Consider the following 13,729-nt stretch of genomic DNA (forward strand, 5'->3'; position numbering starts at 1 on the left):
CAGCAGCCATCAGGTCCCATGGCAGACTAGTCGTGAAGTCCCCTCATACTGCTTATGATCTCTTACTTCCCCTCAAATTCTTCACTCCTCGCCATTTACTCTCACAGTGCCTCTGAGCCCTCATATACCGTAATGCCATAGCCACTCAAATAAGGCTTTCTCACTGCCCACTTCACTATTTCCTGCTGTACCATGTCAAACACTTTCTCTAAGTTTACAAATATGAAGTACAGTCTTCTCTCCTTCCCTAAATATTTTCTGTTGTAGTTGTCTGACCATAATTATTAACTGCTGTCCCCCTACCTAGCATAAACCACAATTGTTTATATCCACTCTCTCTCTCCCTACCTATTCCTCAATCACTCTTTCCACAATTTTCATAACCTAATCTAACAAATTTAGGCCCCTGTAGTTCCCTTCTTTTTCATGTTTTTATACCCTGCTCAGTCCTCTTCCTACCAATTAATTCCATTACCACATTAACAAGAGGTGGTTTAAGGCACTACCCACCCTATAGCCAACGTCAAACTCCTCACAAAATTCTCCCTCCTTATACGTTGCCTCTTGCACCTTCAACACAGGTTCCCCCACCTCCAAACCACATTATAACTCCAAATGCCAATTTTCTTAATGGACTATTGTATGCCTTTTCCAGGTCAACAAACCCAAGAGCCTCATCTCTTCTGGAGTCCCTTGTCTTCTCTATTTGTATTACTATGAACAGTTCAACATCCATCCCTCTTTCCATTCTCTATCCTTACTGGTTCTCCACATTCTCAGATACAGGTATCCTTCGTTTAATGTTAATTCGGTTTAGCGATAAAATTTTTTGACATCCTTTCCCGCTGAATGTTAGGTGAAAATTCGGTTTAGCAATAGTTTGAGTCACGAGGAAGGAGGAAAAACTGGTGATGAGGTCGCCTGTAAGATGACTTTGCATGTTACAATCGCTACGTCATAAAAAAAAAAACATTACAATCTCTAACGTTGCTTAGAAATAAAGAAAATATAATATAAAACTATAAAATAAGAAAAATGAAGGGCATTGGTGTATATGTGTGGGAAGTGAACGTGTGTGTGTGTACGTGTGTGTGTGTGTACGTGTGTGTGTGTGTGTGTGTGTGTGTGTGTGGAGGTAGAGGGCTAAAACTGTGTCGTGAGCCCAGCAGTGCTCCCTCCGCCAATGTAACATCATGGCATTCACTCAGCGCAATGTTCATTTTTGACATGGGCAATTTGAAATTTCTTCAAATTAGGTTCACATTGTGCTCACTAAATCATTTAACTCTGTACCACATCGGTGATAATGAATTTTCGGTGTTAATAAAATCAATCATTTAACTTAAAAAATGTTCATAACAAATTCACTTAAAAGAGAGGGAGTACCGTACTCAGTGTTTACCGACCTACCATTTGAACTTGCTCGCCCTACGTGCTTTGCTGTTATCCCTCGTTCAGCGATAATTTAGCTTAGTGTTAGGTTTTCAGGAATGCAACCCCATTGTTAAACTGGGGGTTCCTGTACAAGATCCACTCCAGCAACTTCAATGACTGGCTGTGTAATGAACTAGTGATACTGTATGTCTCCCATATTTTTCCATGTTGAAATTAGCAATCCCTTCCCACATTCTACCAATATATCTCTATAAAAAAAATAAAAAAAAGAAACATCACTTAAATCCTTTTCACTCGGCTGCTCACATCATCTCCATAGTGAGGTCATTACTTCCAGCAGCCTTCTCATTCGCCATCTTTTGAAGTGCCCTTTCCACTTCCCTTATTACTGTATTATTATTTCCATCACCTCTACCAACCTCTTCACTCTTGCCCTTGATGGTTAAACAGATCTTTGATACATCCCTTCTCCACTCCACAAACTACTATCTTCTCCTTGTTGTCCTTAACTACAGGGTGCCACTTTTAATATTTTATTTGGTTAAAGCCTGGCGATTTTATTCAGCACATAGACCCCCACACACAAGGGGTTAACAATGATATCCATCTCATGACAATTTCCCTCAGTCTCTTCATACAGTTCTCTCTCTCATCTTTTGCTCTATATACTGCTCTCTTCACTGCACTAATTCGCTCCATTTAACCCTGGTTCAGGTACAAATGCTTCCTCCTCACATCCTTTGTCCAATCTCCCCCAACTTTGTTCTTCTATAACACTGCTTGTGCTTCATTATTCATTCTTTTCCCTTTCTATGGTTTCAAAGACATTGTTACACATGTCTTCAGCTGTACCCACAAAACCTTCCTGAAAGTTGCTCATTCTCTCTCCATCTCCATTCTAATTTCCTCTAATTATCCCAGTTTTCTCCTACACTTCTTCCTCCAGTCTCTAATATATTTCCACTACCTTATCCCTTTTCACCTTAACCTTGGCTTCTGGTTTCCCTTCCTAATTCTTATTTAAAAAATTCAGCAGTCTAAGTTGAGGTTATTACAGGTTACCTCCAACAGCAGCATTGCAGTCTCTCACTATCCTTTATTAGCTGCTTTTAACAGTTACCAAGTCACTTTCAATCATGCTATTACCACTTCCGTGACTTCCATTTCATAAGGAGTTTGCTATTACTAGACCATTCCTTTGACAGCACCTCCACCAGGTTAATTCCCTTTCTATTCCTAAACCCTTAAACACACTTGCCCGCCGTCTCTTTCTCTCCAGTCTGTATCACCCACAAGAGCAGTGACAAACTATTTAAGCTAAATCTTGTCACACTCATAAAACATTTATATACAACAACAGCAGAAAAAGGTATGAAATTCCAATGAAACCTGACAAAAAAATTATTTTACAAACTTATTACACAGAAAGTCAATTTGGTTAAACAGTGCTAACCTCTTACCATGTCCTGGGCTTTATCCCAGGTCAAATATAAGAAGGGTGTTGTCCACAGTGACCCTACTGAATAGTGCAGGTCTTCTTTAGGTAATCCAGTTCCCTCCTGTACTAACACTACACCATGAAGGACAAACTCCTCAAGAGCTATGGGGAATAAAAGTAGCCACCAAATTTCTTCCCCCAATAAAGAGAAAAATCTTTCAAAAAATTACTTAACAGACAAACAGACATGCTGACCACTGTACTGTACTCCTTTGGCCAGAGGAATAAAATAATATATTACATGAAATATGTGAAAGGAGTTGACTACAAACTATAGACACCCTATTGGTGGTACAGAGGGATGGATGAATGGACAGTCTTTTTGAAGCTAAACCATCTTGGTATAAAAGTTGATTTCACTAATTTAAGATACAGAATCAATGGAAAAGAATTTCCACTTTTAACACTTGGACACTTTCACTAAAAATTCACTACATTACATGTATCCAGAATACAAAAAAAGAAGAAATAATTCAAGCAAAAAGAGAGGAAGAAACTGATTTCACAAAATTGACACCATATATGTGGGACAGACAAAGTAAACAGTGCAAAACCCTATTGCCACATACGCATCACCCTTTCATATGCCGTACACCACATTTACACTTCCACAAATTTTTGCAGAAAACTTATAGATGAGCAAATTTTACTAACTTATGATTACAGGTAGTCAGCTGATGATTTACACAGGTTGTATCCCCTGACCCACCAAGACCGTGTAAATAAAATAATGAAGAACTGCCTCTCATATCCCATTTTATGACAAAGCCCATAATGTTGCACTCATTTATTACCTACTAAGTCTATCATTTGATAACCTAAATAAACCCTTGAATATATTCCACTAATTAGTCATATATTTCCACTGCAACCATAGTCCTTAAAAAGGGGAGTATATTAGGAACGACAGTCACCACTTAAAGGTAGTGCCTAATGAGTCTCGGGACCCACCTGCTACAGGCAAACCTCGCATGTCAATCAGGTTAGATAAATTTGGAGTTCTTGGAAGTTACCCTTTTAGTTTCCAGACAACTTTTACATCACTCACTGAGAGGGCAGGGGATCCACGTCATTTAACTGGCTGCCCTTCTTCCACTGATCTCATTCTTTTCTTGAACCACTTGTTAGTTTGTCATATGATAACCACTACAATTTTCCTTTCAGTTAATACTGTTTTCCCACTTTATACCTCTGTTCTTTCCATTATTGAGCTATTTTGTCCTTCCCTACTTTATTCCACTTTTCCAATAGGCTACACTTGCCGAGACAATTTCTGTCCTTACCATATATCCCTGTTTCTCTAGACAACCCTCCCTGACACGAAAACAATATATGAAAGTACAACAGTTCCTCAAATATAAAAAAAATCAGTTGTTTTGGGGCTAAAGATAGTGAGCGAGTCAAAAGCTATATATGTGGATTAATTATCCATGGCCAAAACACTTGCTATCAATACATTATACAAATTAAACACATGATATAATTATGTGCAATGCATGCACATGACAATACCAAAATGCTTCCCCAGAGCCATGCACTGCAATAGTAGACTGTGATTAATCGTCCCCACACCCCTACACTTGCTTACCGGCAAATGTTCCTGCTTGTCAAAGTGCTAGCAGCTAAATTAACCAGTTAACTAGCCACTAATTTTCTTATAAAAGAAAATATTGAGTAATTTCCCAATCATAAAACAATTATACCAAAGAACATCTCCAAAAAAAAATTCCACTACAGTACAAACAAATTTCTTAATACATGAGGAGTGTTTTAATGTATACTGTATAATTAACCCATCACTTTGTCAAAACTTTAGTGGATGCTGCAAACTTAAAGAATAAAAAGAAATTTTTCCTGCAAGTAAAATTCCTAATAGACAAGGCAGGCTCTAGTTATACACAGAATTGCTATACCTTTAAATTGTGCTCAATTAATCAATAAAAATAATGGAACTCATGTAAAAAAATACTTACCACTAAAAATAATGTATTAAAATACAATGAAACTGGACCTGTTTACATGGTCTTCAAATTTTGCAATGTTTTGATTTACACAATTAAATTTAATTGGGCACAATTTGGGATTATAGCAAAAATCCCATGTGCATAAGCTTAGGTTAAAGTGAGTTAGCCTCCACATGACAACCACGCCCACTTCACCAACGCGTCTAGCAAAACTTAGTTAAAACAAAAAGAGAGAGACTGAAATTTATCAATTTAGATAAAGAAAATAATAATGAACAGTACAACGGCTACACGAAAACTATTACCATACTTGAAAAATGGTACGGTACATTATTTATGGACTGTTTAAATATATAATTGATAAAACTTGTTAAATGAGAATCTATTAATATTCATCTGTTATTAGAATATCACTAACAGATTACAATGCCTATTAAGTATAAATTCCACTGTGGCGATAAAATAACGAAGTGCACTTAATGCTACGTAACAATTGTTTATTTTAATCTATATTTCCAAGAACAAATAAGTTACCAAATACTTTTCACAATAGTACTAATAACTGAACACCAACATCACAGTGTGGAGGACCCTTGCTGACATATGAAGCTTACGAGCATTAACATATCTCCCATACTATTGTCATTAAAGCACCATCTAGTTATTTTCAACTAGGGAATGTAGGGAAAGCCCAAAGGTCTCCTGCAATACATCCACCAAACCCAGACACAAGCCTAAACACTCCACTCCCCAATTTGCCTCCAGCCACCTTCTACTCATACGCTTATTGAGAGTTGGGCATTCAGAAGAAGCAATAATTAAGCCCGTGATACACACAATTAACATCAGATGTGCAGCTAAACAGCAACCAAAACATGTTAGTGAGAAGACTTTGAGCACACATTCAGCTGACTCTGGAATTGCATTCATAGCAAAACCTAACGAAGATTTTTATATGAACTGAAAGCAGGCACTTTAGCAACGATCAAAACAGACTATAGTCCTTCTTTAAAAACAAGCACTTCACTACCTACAAAAGGCTTAGGAAATGCCGTTCAAAGATGCAGTATCCTGAGATTATGGCACGGAAAGCACATTACAAGGCAAGTATGAAAGCTCTATTTTTCAGCATTACTGAAATCTATATTCTCACTATAAAGGGAAGAACCATCTAAGGGCTTCTACGTCTATGTACAACAATTTTTTAAGTCAGGGGGAACCAGGGAGGGAAATACTGAGCAGCAAAGGGTAATGACTGCTAATGTTTTAGTTTCTTGTCTGCAGGGACTGCTTGAACTATTGCCCCATCATTCAAGAACTATTACAAATGATAATTGTAATTTAATTTTGCTAATTTTCAGTTTGTTGAAATTTTAAGGGCTTTTGACAGAAGAAATCTAGAGAGTATGAAAAGCATCCATATGAAAATAATTTAGCTCAACTGGGATACTGGAATAATATAAAACTAATCCTACTCTGAACATTATTGATAATGATATATCAATTAGCCACTTGTAAGTGTATAAATAAGCTCACTAACATATTATTGGCAAACCGTTGTTTTTACCATGTCTAGTAATTCTATCTAAAGTGCTTAAAATATCATTCATTTTTAATGAAATAATTCATTGCTCCAAATTACTTTCCTCATCAGAAGTGCACTTGAATTTGATTAAGAGCTGCATAGGTAAGAAAAGAAAGCATTGCAATAATGCAATTGAGAAAATTGTGGTTATGGTACTTTGCACAAGGAAACCATGAAAGCTTATATTTACAGACAATGAATATTAAGTTATTATAATTTCCCTTCCTTTTCATGTTAGTGAGTAAGGGTGCAAACTGAAAAGCAGGTCAATCCATCCAGCTTTACAGTTGGTTAGCATTTAGCAACTACAAACTGCCAGGCAGCTGATGGACTGGCTGGTTAGTCTGGCAACAGTTGTGTTAATAAAAATGTGAGTTAATTTGGGAGTATGGTGCACCGTCCAAGCTAGCGAGCAGGTGGCAACGTGAGTGGTGGAAGGCAAAGGGGAGGAGCCGCCTACCCGTCCACGACGCGACTTGACAGTAGAAGACGCGTTGTTGGTGGCGTTGTTGTTGGTAGTGGTGGAGGGAGCATTCTGCCCCGGAAGCTGAAGCAGAAGGGTTGGGGTGGTGGAGGCTGTTGCATTGGTACTAGTGATGGAGGAAATGGTAGTGGTGTCAATGGCTGATGGTGGTATATGTGTAGATGGTGGTGTTAATGGATGGTGATTATTATTGGGTATACCTAAATCTGTTTGATGTAAAGATGACGATGACGGAGATGGCGAAAGTGACGGTGTGGTAGATTGATGGTGATATGGAAGTGCATGATGCTGTGGCTGTGGTGAATAGTGTGACTGATGATGATGATGTGAAGGATGATGATGATGTGGTGGTACTGGAGGGGCAATATATGGTGAATGTTGTAAAATGGGTTGAGACTGTGTTTGGTATGGATGATGGGGCTGGTGGAGTAAATGATGATGATGGAGGGAGTTGGTGGAGGATGACTGGGACTGGGACGACTGACTGACCCCGGCTGATATGACTGACTTCTCTGACGTGATGCTGTTGCTCTTGCTGCTGTCGCCTCCCGCTGGGTCCTCCTCTGTGGAGTCTGTGAGTCAGTAAAGGTTCAATGTTATTCTATCTCCTACCTACCATACTTACTAACTCAATCAGTAAAAGAAAATTATCTAAGAATATTGATCTTATGTACATATTCCAATTATCAGAGGTCTGAATATATTTAGTCAACATTCAGTATAATTCATAAAAAATATTCATCTACTGAAACGATTACCAAAATACAGGTGTGGTACAAATTGTGATCTGAGTACAGTAACTAATACAATAATTAAGCAGCAGCACATGCATAATGGAATAAAACTGAATTACATCTATTAACAATTATGAAAAATGACAATGGAAGTCAACAACTACAGTACACAACTACCAATGAATTAAAATCCTTATCTTCCAACTCTATTTCAGGTACACCGATCAATTCCTTACCACGTCTACACACTTGTCCTTCCCAAGATACTCCATTCGTGCAGCCTTCTCTTTTACATAACGTTACCAAGTACAGATCCATCTTCCCAAATTACTCTGCTGTGCCTCCCTATCATAACTACACAAATCACTCCCTTACTATTTCCTTCCAAAACAATCAACACCTCATGTTAATCACAACAATCTTCTCTCAACTGACCCTTAAATTTAATGTAAACTTTTTACCATCTAATCTTTATTTTTCAGCTCTTATTTTTTCACCACTTCCTCTTTTACTTTTACTCACAGACCCTTCTTTATCTTCTTATTACATCCTTTTTACTCCACAACCTTCTCAGCAGACCATCTTCATCTGTAACCACTACATACAATAAGACTTCACTTTATCAGATTCTGAAATACTGGAGCTTGGCTTTACCCCATTCTTCTAAAAATAACATTTATTTTAATAGGCTCTCACTGTAAATATATACGTACTGCACTGGGTGAGAGGTCATAGTTCTGTTGAATAATGCTTCTATCTATTTACATTAGAGAGAGGATAGACCACTGCTATAAAACTTCAACTGAATCTACAATAAGAAGTGCATACAGTGCATAAGTTTGTTTCCTTGATGACTACTGGCCAGTCCATTGTAACAGTAATTTGTCTGGTTCACTGTTGCCTAGTTTTTTGTTTGTAACATATTACTGTAAAGTACGGTTTTTTCTTTTCAACTCAAAAACCTATGACACCAAGATGATGGCTGAAGTTAAAAAGTATATATGGATTGATAAGGCAGAGAAAATTGCAACTGGTAAAAATATATTTTTGTTCAAGCTGGAATGCGACATCAGCAATGTTACCAAGGTATGTTAATTCCTAGCCAATTCGCCAAGCCAACAGAGAAAATTGCAACTGGTAAAAATATATTTTTTGTTTCCTTAAATTGGCTTAAAGCCAAAACTGTGCTCAACAATTCAACCTTATACCAGACTTATTCAAGCAAGTTCTGTCCCTTATGAGGATGATCCCCCCATGTACAGAATATACATAAAATACTGTACAGTGGTACCTCGGTTAACGAGTTACCTTCCATAAGATTCTTAACCTCGGTTAACGAGCAATCCCTCAATTAACGAGTTTCTTACGAGCCGACCTGAACATGTTTTCGCTTGCATTTGGCGGTCCACCAGCTGTAGTATTAGTCCGCCAATACAGTAATCGGTTCTAGGGCTTAAATTCCTTACCATTTTAGCAAATATCAAGAAGTTTATACTATTCAATAATTTTAAAAGTTTAATATTAATTTTTTTAGTCCTTTTAACAATTATTGAACATAATTGAAGGTAATGAAACTAGTTTTATGCTCGCCATCCAGCCTCTCAACACCCCATACAGGCGTCAGTCTTTGTGTCTTTTCAGTGGAGGTAACATCTTGCTCGAGACTCTCTTCAACTAAACGCTTTTTTCTGTGTTTGCAAGCAAATTATTGGTCATTTTGAAATTTATTTTACATATTGACAATATATAATGCAGTGCAGTGTTGATTTAAAGAAAATAATCTTGAATTACACCAAGAGAACTAAAATTTTATGGGTGAAATGGCACCATGGGGTGACCTCTCTTCCTCCCCAATGCCTTCTCTTCTCCCTTCTCCTCCACCCCCATTCTAATTCCCATCATCATCATCATCATCATCCAGGAGCCTTCTACATACACACCTCAAAGTAAGTGAACTTTTCTACCTTTTTTGTTGAATTTAGGCAATTTTCGGTGAGCTGGAACCAATTACCCAAAAACCCATTGAAACAATGGTTTCAGTTAACGAGCAACCTTCTAGAACGGATTGTGCTCGTTAACCGAGGGACCACTGTAATACATTAATGATGTCACAGTTTCTCGGCCATCATAATGCACATTTTATATGGTACACTTGATTATCAGGAAATCCAAATTCTTGGTCAGGGTTTCCTTATCAAATTTTTGGATATTTAATACTTTTTCTTTGATACTAAGCACTTTTATGTTATATTTTTAAATTACTGTACTGCACTACAGTCAGTAATGCAATAATATTACAGTATATGAATAACTAAATTCCATAATCTCTATTATATGAAACTGAGTATATAGTCTACCACTATTAAATTGTTTTTCTGTTAAAGGAGGGGCTGGCGTTAGGTTTAGGCAAGTGTAAAGAACTACCAGTATTTGGCCCAGAAGTTGCTTCAAGCAAATGAGACACAGTAATGTCAACCGTAGATGGTATACAGTATTTCAAATGCTGCCATCACTCCCTTATCAATCACCATGATCTTCAACATCTTATGGTCATTTTCCATGCTAGCAGGGATTAGCTGTGATTCCCTGATGGCAGCTCTCCATGCTGTAAGGTCTCTTGCAGCCTTTACTCTCCAGTTCTTAACTCAAATTTCATTCCCAAAAAATAAAACAACTCACAAACCAGTCTTCAATAAGGTCGGAAGTTATGCTGTTAACCGTGCTCTTTTATTGGCTCACCAGGAACCAGGTTGGGTTAAGTGGCTATGACCCTTTAAAAGCTCAACAATTCTTGTACAGCAATAAAGTGCTTTGGTAAAGGCCTTGCTTCCTTCACATGGTGCACAAGGGGTCTTCCCATGATGCCATAAATACAGAGAAATGACAAATACAAGAGTGGTAAAATGTCAATTTTTTATGTGTGAATCCAGAGAAATGAAAGCAATCTATATGCTAAGGTGTGTTCATAAATCAAAACTGAAATGTATCTATGAATAAACAACTGAAGCAGACCCCCCCCCCCACTTTGCATCCCTGAAAAATTTATTTTACATCTGAACCATAAACAAATTGCACTAAGAATGTCACTAACCATCAGAACCACCAACCATTTGTACCACAAACCCCTAACACCACCAACCATCTACACCATCAACCATTTACATCAATACCACCACCAACCATTTACATCAACACCAACACCAATCATCTAGATCACCAACACTTTCCTCTATCACTATCACCAAACCACTTGTACAGGTCTTTCAGTGACTTGACAACCCCACAAGACTTATACCAATCTGACAATCCCCTCAGCATTATTTGATGTAGTAGGCAGCTACCAAACAGGGAGGTACTACCGCCTGGGAAGATATTGAAAGCATAATGTGTTGTCTAATGGTAGACGCTGCTGTCATATGGCATCACGAAAATTGTGATCAAGTCCCAGGTTGCTGATTTGACTTTCTGCCTCATTTACACACAATTGCAGGGTCTCAATTGTTTCTCTTAATATTATTATCAGTAGTATTTTATTTTCAATTTTGTATTTCGTGCCATATTATAAATTTTATTTACTATGAATTATTTTTACAGTATTATTATTACAGTATTATTATTATTACTACAGTATTATTATTATTATTACTACATTTTCGCCCCCCAGGTCCCGATGTGGGTCAGTGACCTGTGTGGGCTAATTCCTGTATATATTAAAAAAAAAATCACACCTCTTCACCCTGTGACAACCATACACTCTCCTCCACCAACCAGAGCACTCCCCAAACTATATGCCTTAATATATCTCACAACCTGTTAATAGTAGAATACACGGACTCTCGTTGGCTACAGGCCTTGCTAGGTATGATTGATGCCCTACACTCTGGTTCTTATTTTTGCCACCGTACAAGGTCTTATGATGTAACCCTTCTTCTTAGATAAGTATAGAATTACATCATTACTTTGAGTGATATGAGCATTGTGTGAGCCATTTCATAATGTAATGTTACTGCATCAAGGTTTTAGTATATCCATTATAAATACTGTTTCTAAAGAATTATGCCCACATCATTAGCCTTAACACCAAACTACAGGTAGCCATTACAGTTGACAGAACAGTACTGTAGGGTATAATAATTTACTATTGTTGCTACCAAAGGCAGACTAATTTGAATTAATGACTTGGTTTCAACTTGAATTCGTCTAATAGTGTGAAGTCTTAATGTAGTGCATTCTGTTACCTGAACCTTTGCCATACTTTCTAAATGAAATATCGTCCTTAATGCTTACACATTAACAAAATGAAGTACTTTACTCACCTCTTTACCAAACAACCCTTGAACTTAACTAACTACATTAGACATGCATTTCAATCCTCATTATAATTGTTGTCATATTTTCCATGTTTTCATATACTAATCTCACACTTTATTCAAGAAATACAGGCAACTCATATTTAACTTAATCTTTTTACAATTATGATTATGTACAACTATCCTTGCCCAATATGTTTCATTCATTGATTGAATAAACTTACACAAATATACAGTAAGATGTAAGGCACTGGGTGTAATTTTGTGTACTCCTCACATATGCAGAGCCAGGTACTCTAAGTGAGGCATGTGGCCAGTGTGATTATCAAGCATCAGCAGTGGACGGGACAAACTGGCCCAAAGAATTATAATCAGCAATGCTCCATCTCAAAAGAAACATAAACCATTTCTCATAAATCATCAATTGTTGTCTGCTACTCACAACCATCAATGATTACTGGAAGGCCATTTTCTTGGACAAATTTGTAATTGAAATGAGCATTACAAATAAATTATGAATCATACACAGATAACGTAAAAGTCCTTTTGCTTTAATATCAAAACCAAGAAATTGAAGTAGGTTTCTTTGATAAGCATAGGAGGGGTTTTGATACCATACTGTACTTTATAGAGATTTGACCACAGAAATCTAGTTTAATCAGCTGGCACTGCTATAATGTATTCCAAGAAAGGTTTTTAAACAATACTTAGAGCATATCACCTCAAACAAGTGAATTATATCTTGTAAACCTACTCTTGATTGGCTGCACATCAGTGAATAGGCCTCTATCACATACAGTATGTGGAAAAAAGTACGACTGCTTTCTTATGCTGGTCTTTAAAATTTGGACATGTCACTAACCAAAATTCTTGGAAGATCAAACTGGCATCACACCATGGGTGACCTAGGAGTAAAACAAGAAGTCACGAGACAAAATGAAAACAATGTTCAAAATAAATGCATTGATAAGACCTTTCCAGCAGTAACTTTTATATTATGTGACCTTACTTCAAAATCCATTAAAGAGGTTACAGTATGTTTTAATAAGAACTGAAGTATTATGGATTGTTGGTGAATCAAATTATTATGAAGATAAAATTTTTTTCTATTTTCAATATTTTAAAATGAGTAGGATTTAATTTTTCTTAACAGGTGTAGTAAGAACCTGATACGAAAGTTAAATCTAAATTAACAACACTGCCCAGTTGACTACCAATCATGCTGTTTATATAACCCATCACAAATGTTAATTGAGCCAGTTTTTTCCCGCCCAGCTGAACTTGTGCAATCTAGCATCTTACCCAGGATGGAATGCCAAGAGGGGACCCGCACTCGACCCGTAACAGGGTCTCGAGGGGAGGGGAAATGGAGGTACCGAGTTGCATGAAACAGTTTACAACCATCAGTAAATTTTTACAAAGGAATGCTAACTCTTTCTCTTAAACAAATAAATCACACCTTATAAAATTTCCATTAAACAATGCTCTAGATATGCAACATACAAATTAAAAAGCCACCATATGAATCTAAAGTTTAATTTACATCATGCATTTCATATTCACTTACTTGTAATAAATATCAAACACAATTAAGAAAATACATCTACATTACTATTACTCCCATTGGCAACACTTATATCAAATGTGTATTTCAAAACCAATATTAAGTTTTAGCAAATTAGTGAATTGATTCATACAAATTTTAAAAGTACACTATCCACAGATTTTCAAATTTCAGTTTTATATGTCTAAATTCCCT

The 13,729-nt window shown here is 36.9% G+C and overlaps 1 protein-coding gene across 15 annotated transcripts in view; it reads right to left on the reverse strand.

The window, feature by feature from the left end:
* LOC121854165 (serine/threonine-protein kinase Tao-like) overlaps window positions 1-13,729 on the reverse strand; it is a 52,443-nt gene that overhangs the window by 23,886 nt on the left and 14,828 nt on the right. For 3 of the 15 annotated variants that reach the window (XM_042348628.1, XM_042348619.1, XM_042348642.1), the window contains exons 8-9: window positions 13,273-13,320; window positions 6,903-7,498 (exon numbers count right to left, since the gene is read on the reverse strand). In XM_042348628.1, the coding sequence (XP_042204562.1) occupies window positions 6,903-7,498; window positions 13,273-13,320 (644 nt within the window). The remainder of the gene's footprint in view (window positions 1-6,902; window positions 7,499-13,272; window positions 13,321-13,729) is intronic. The other 12 variants (XM_042348650.1, XM_042348638.1, XM_042348682.1 and 9 more) reach the window with 7 other exon arrangements.

The sequence above is a fragment of the Homarus americanus genome, unplaced genomic scaffold (assembly GCF_018991925.1).
Source record: "Homarus americanus isolate GMGI-L3 unplaced genomic scaffold, GMGI_Hamer_2.0 scaffold50564, whole genome shotgun sequence".
In the NCBI taxonomy this organism is placed as follows: Eukaryota; Metazoa; Arthropoda; class Malacostraca; order Decapoda; family Nephropidae; genus Homarus; species Homarus americanus.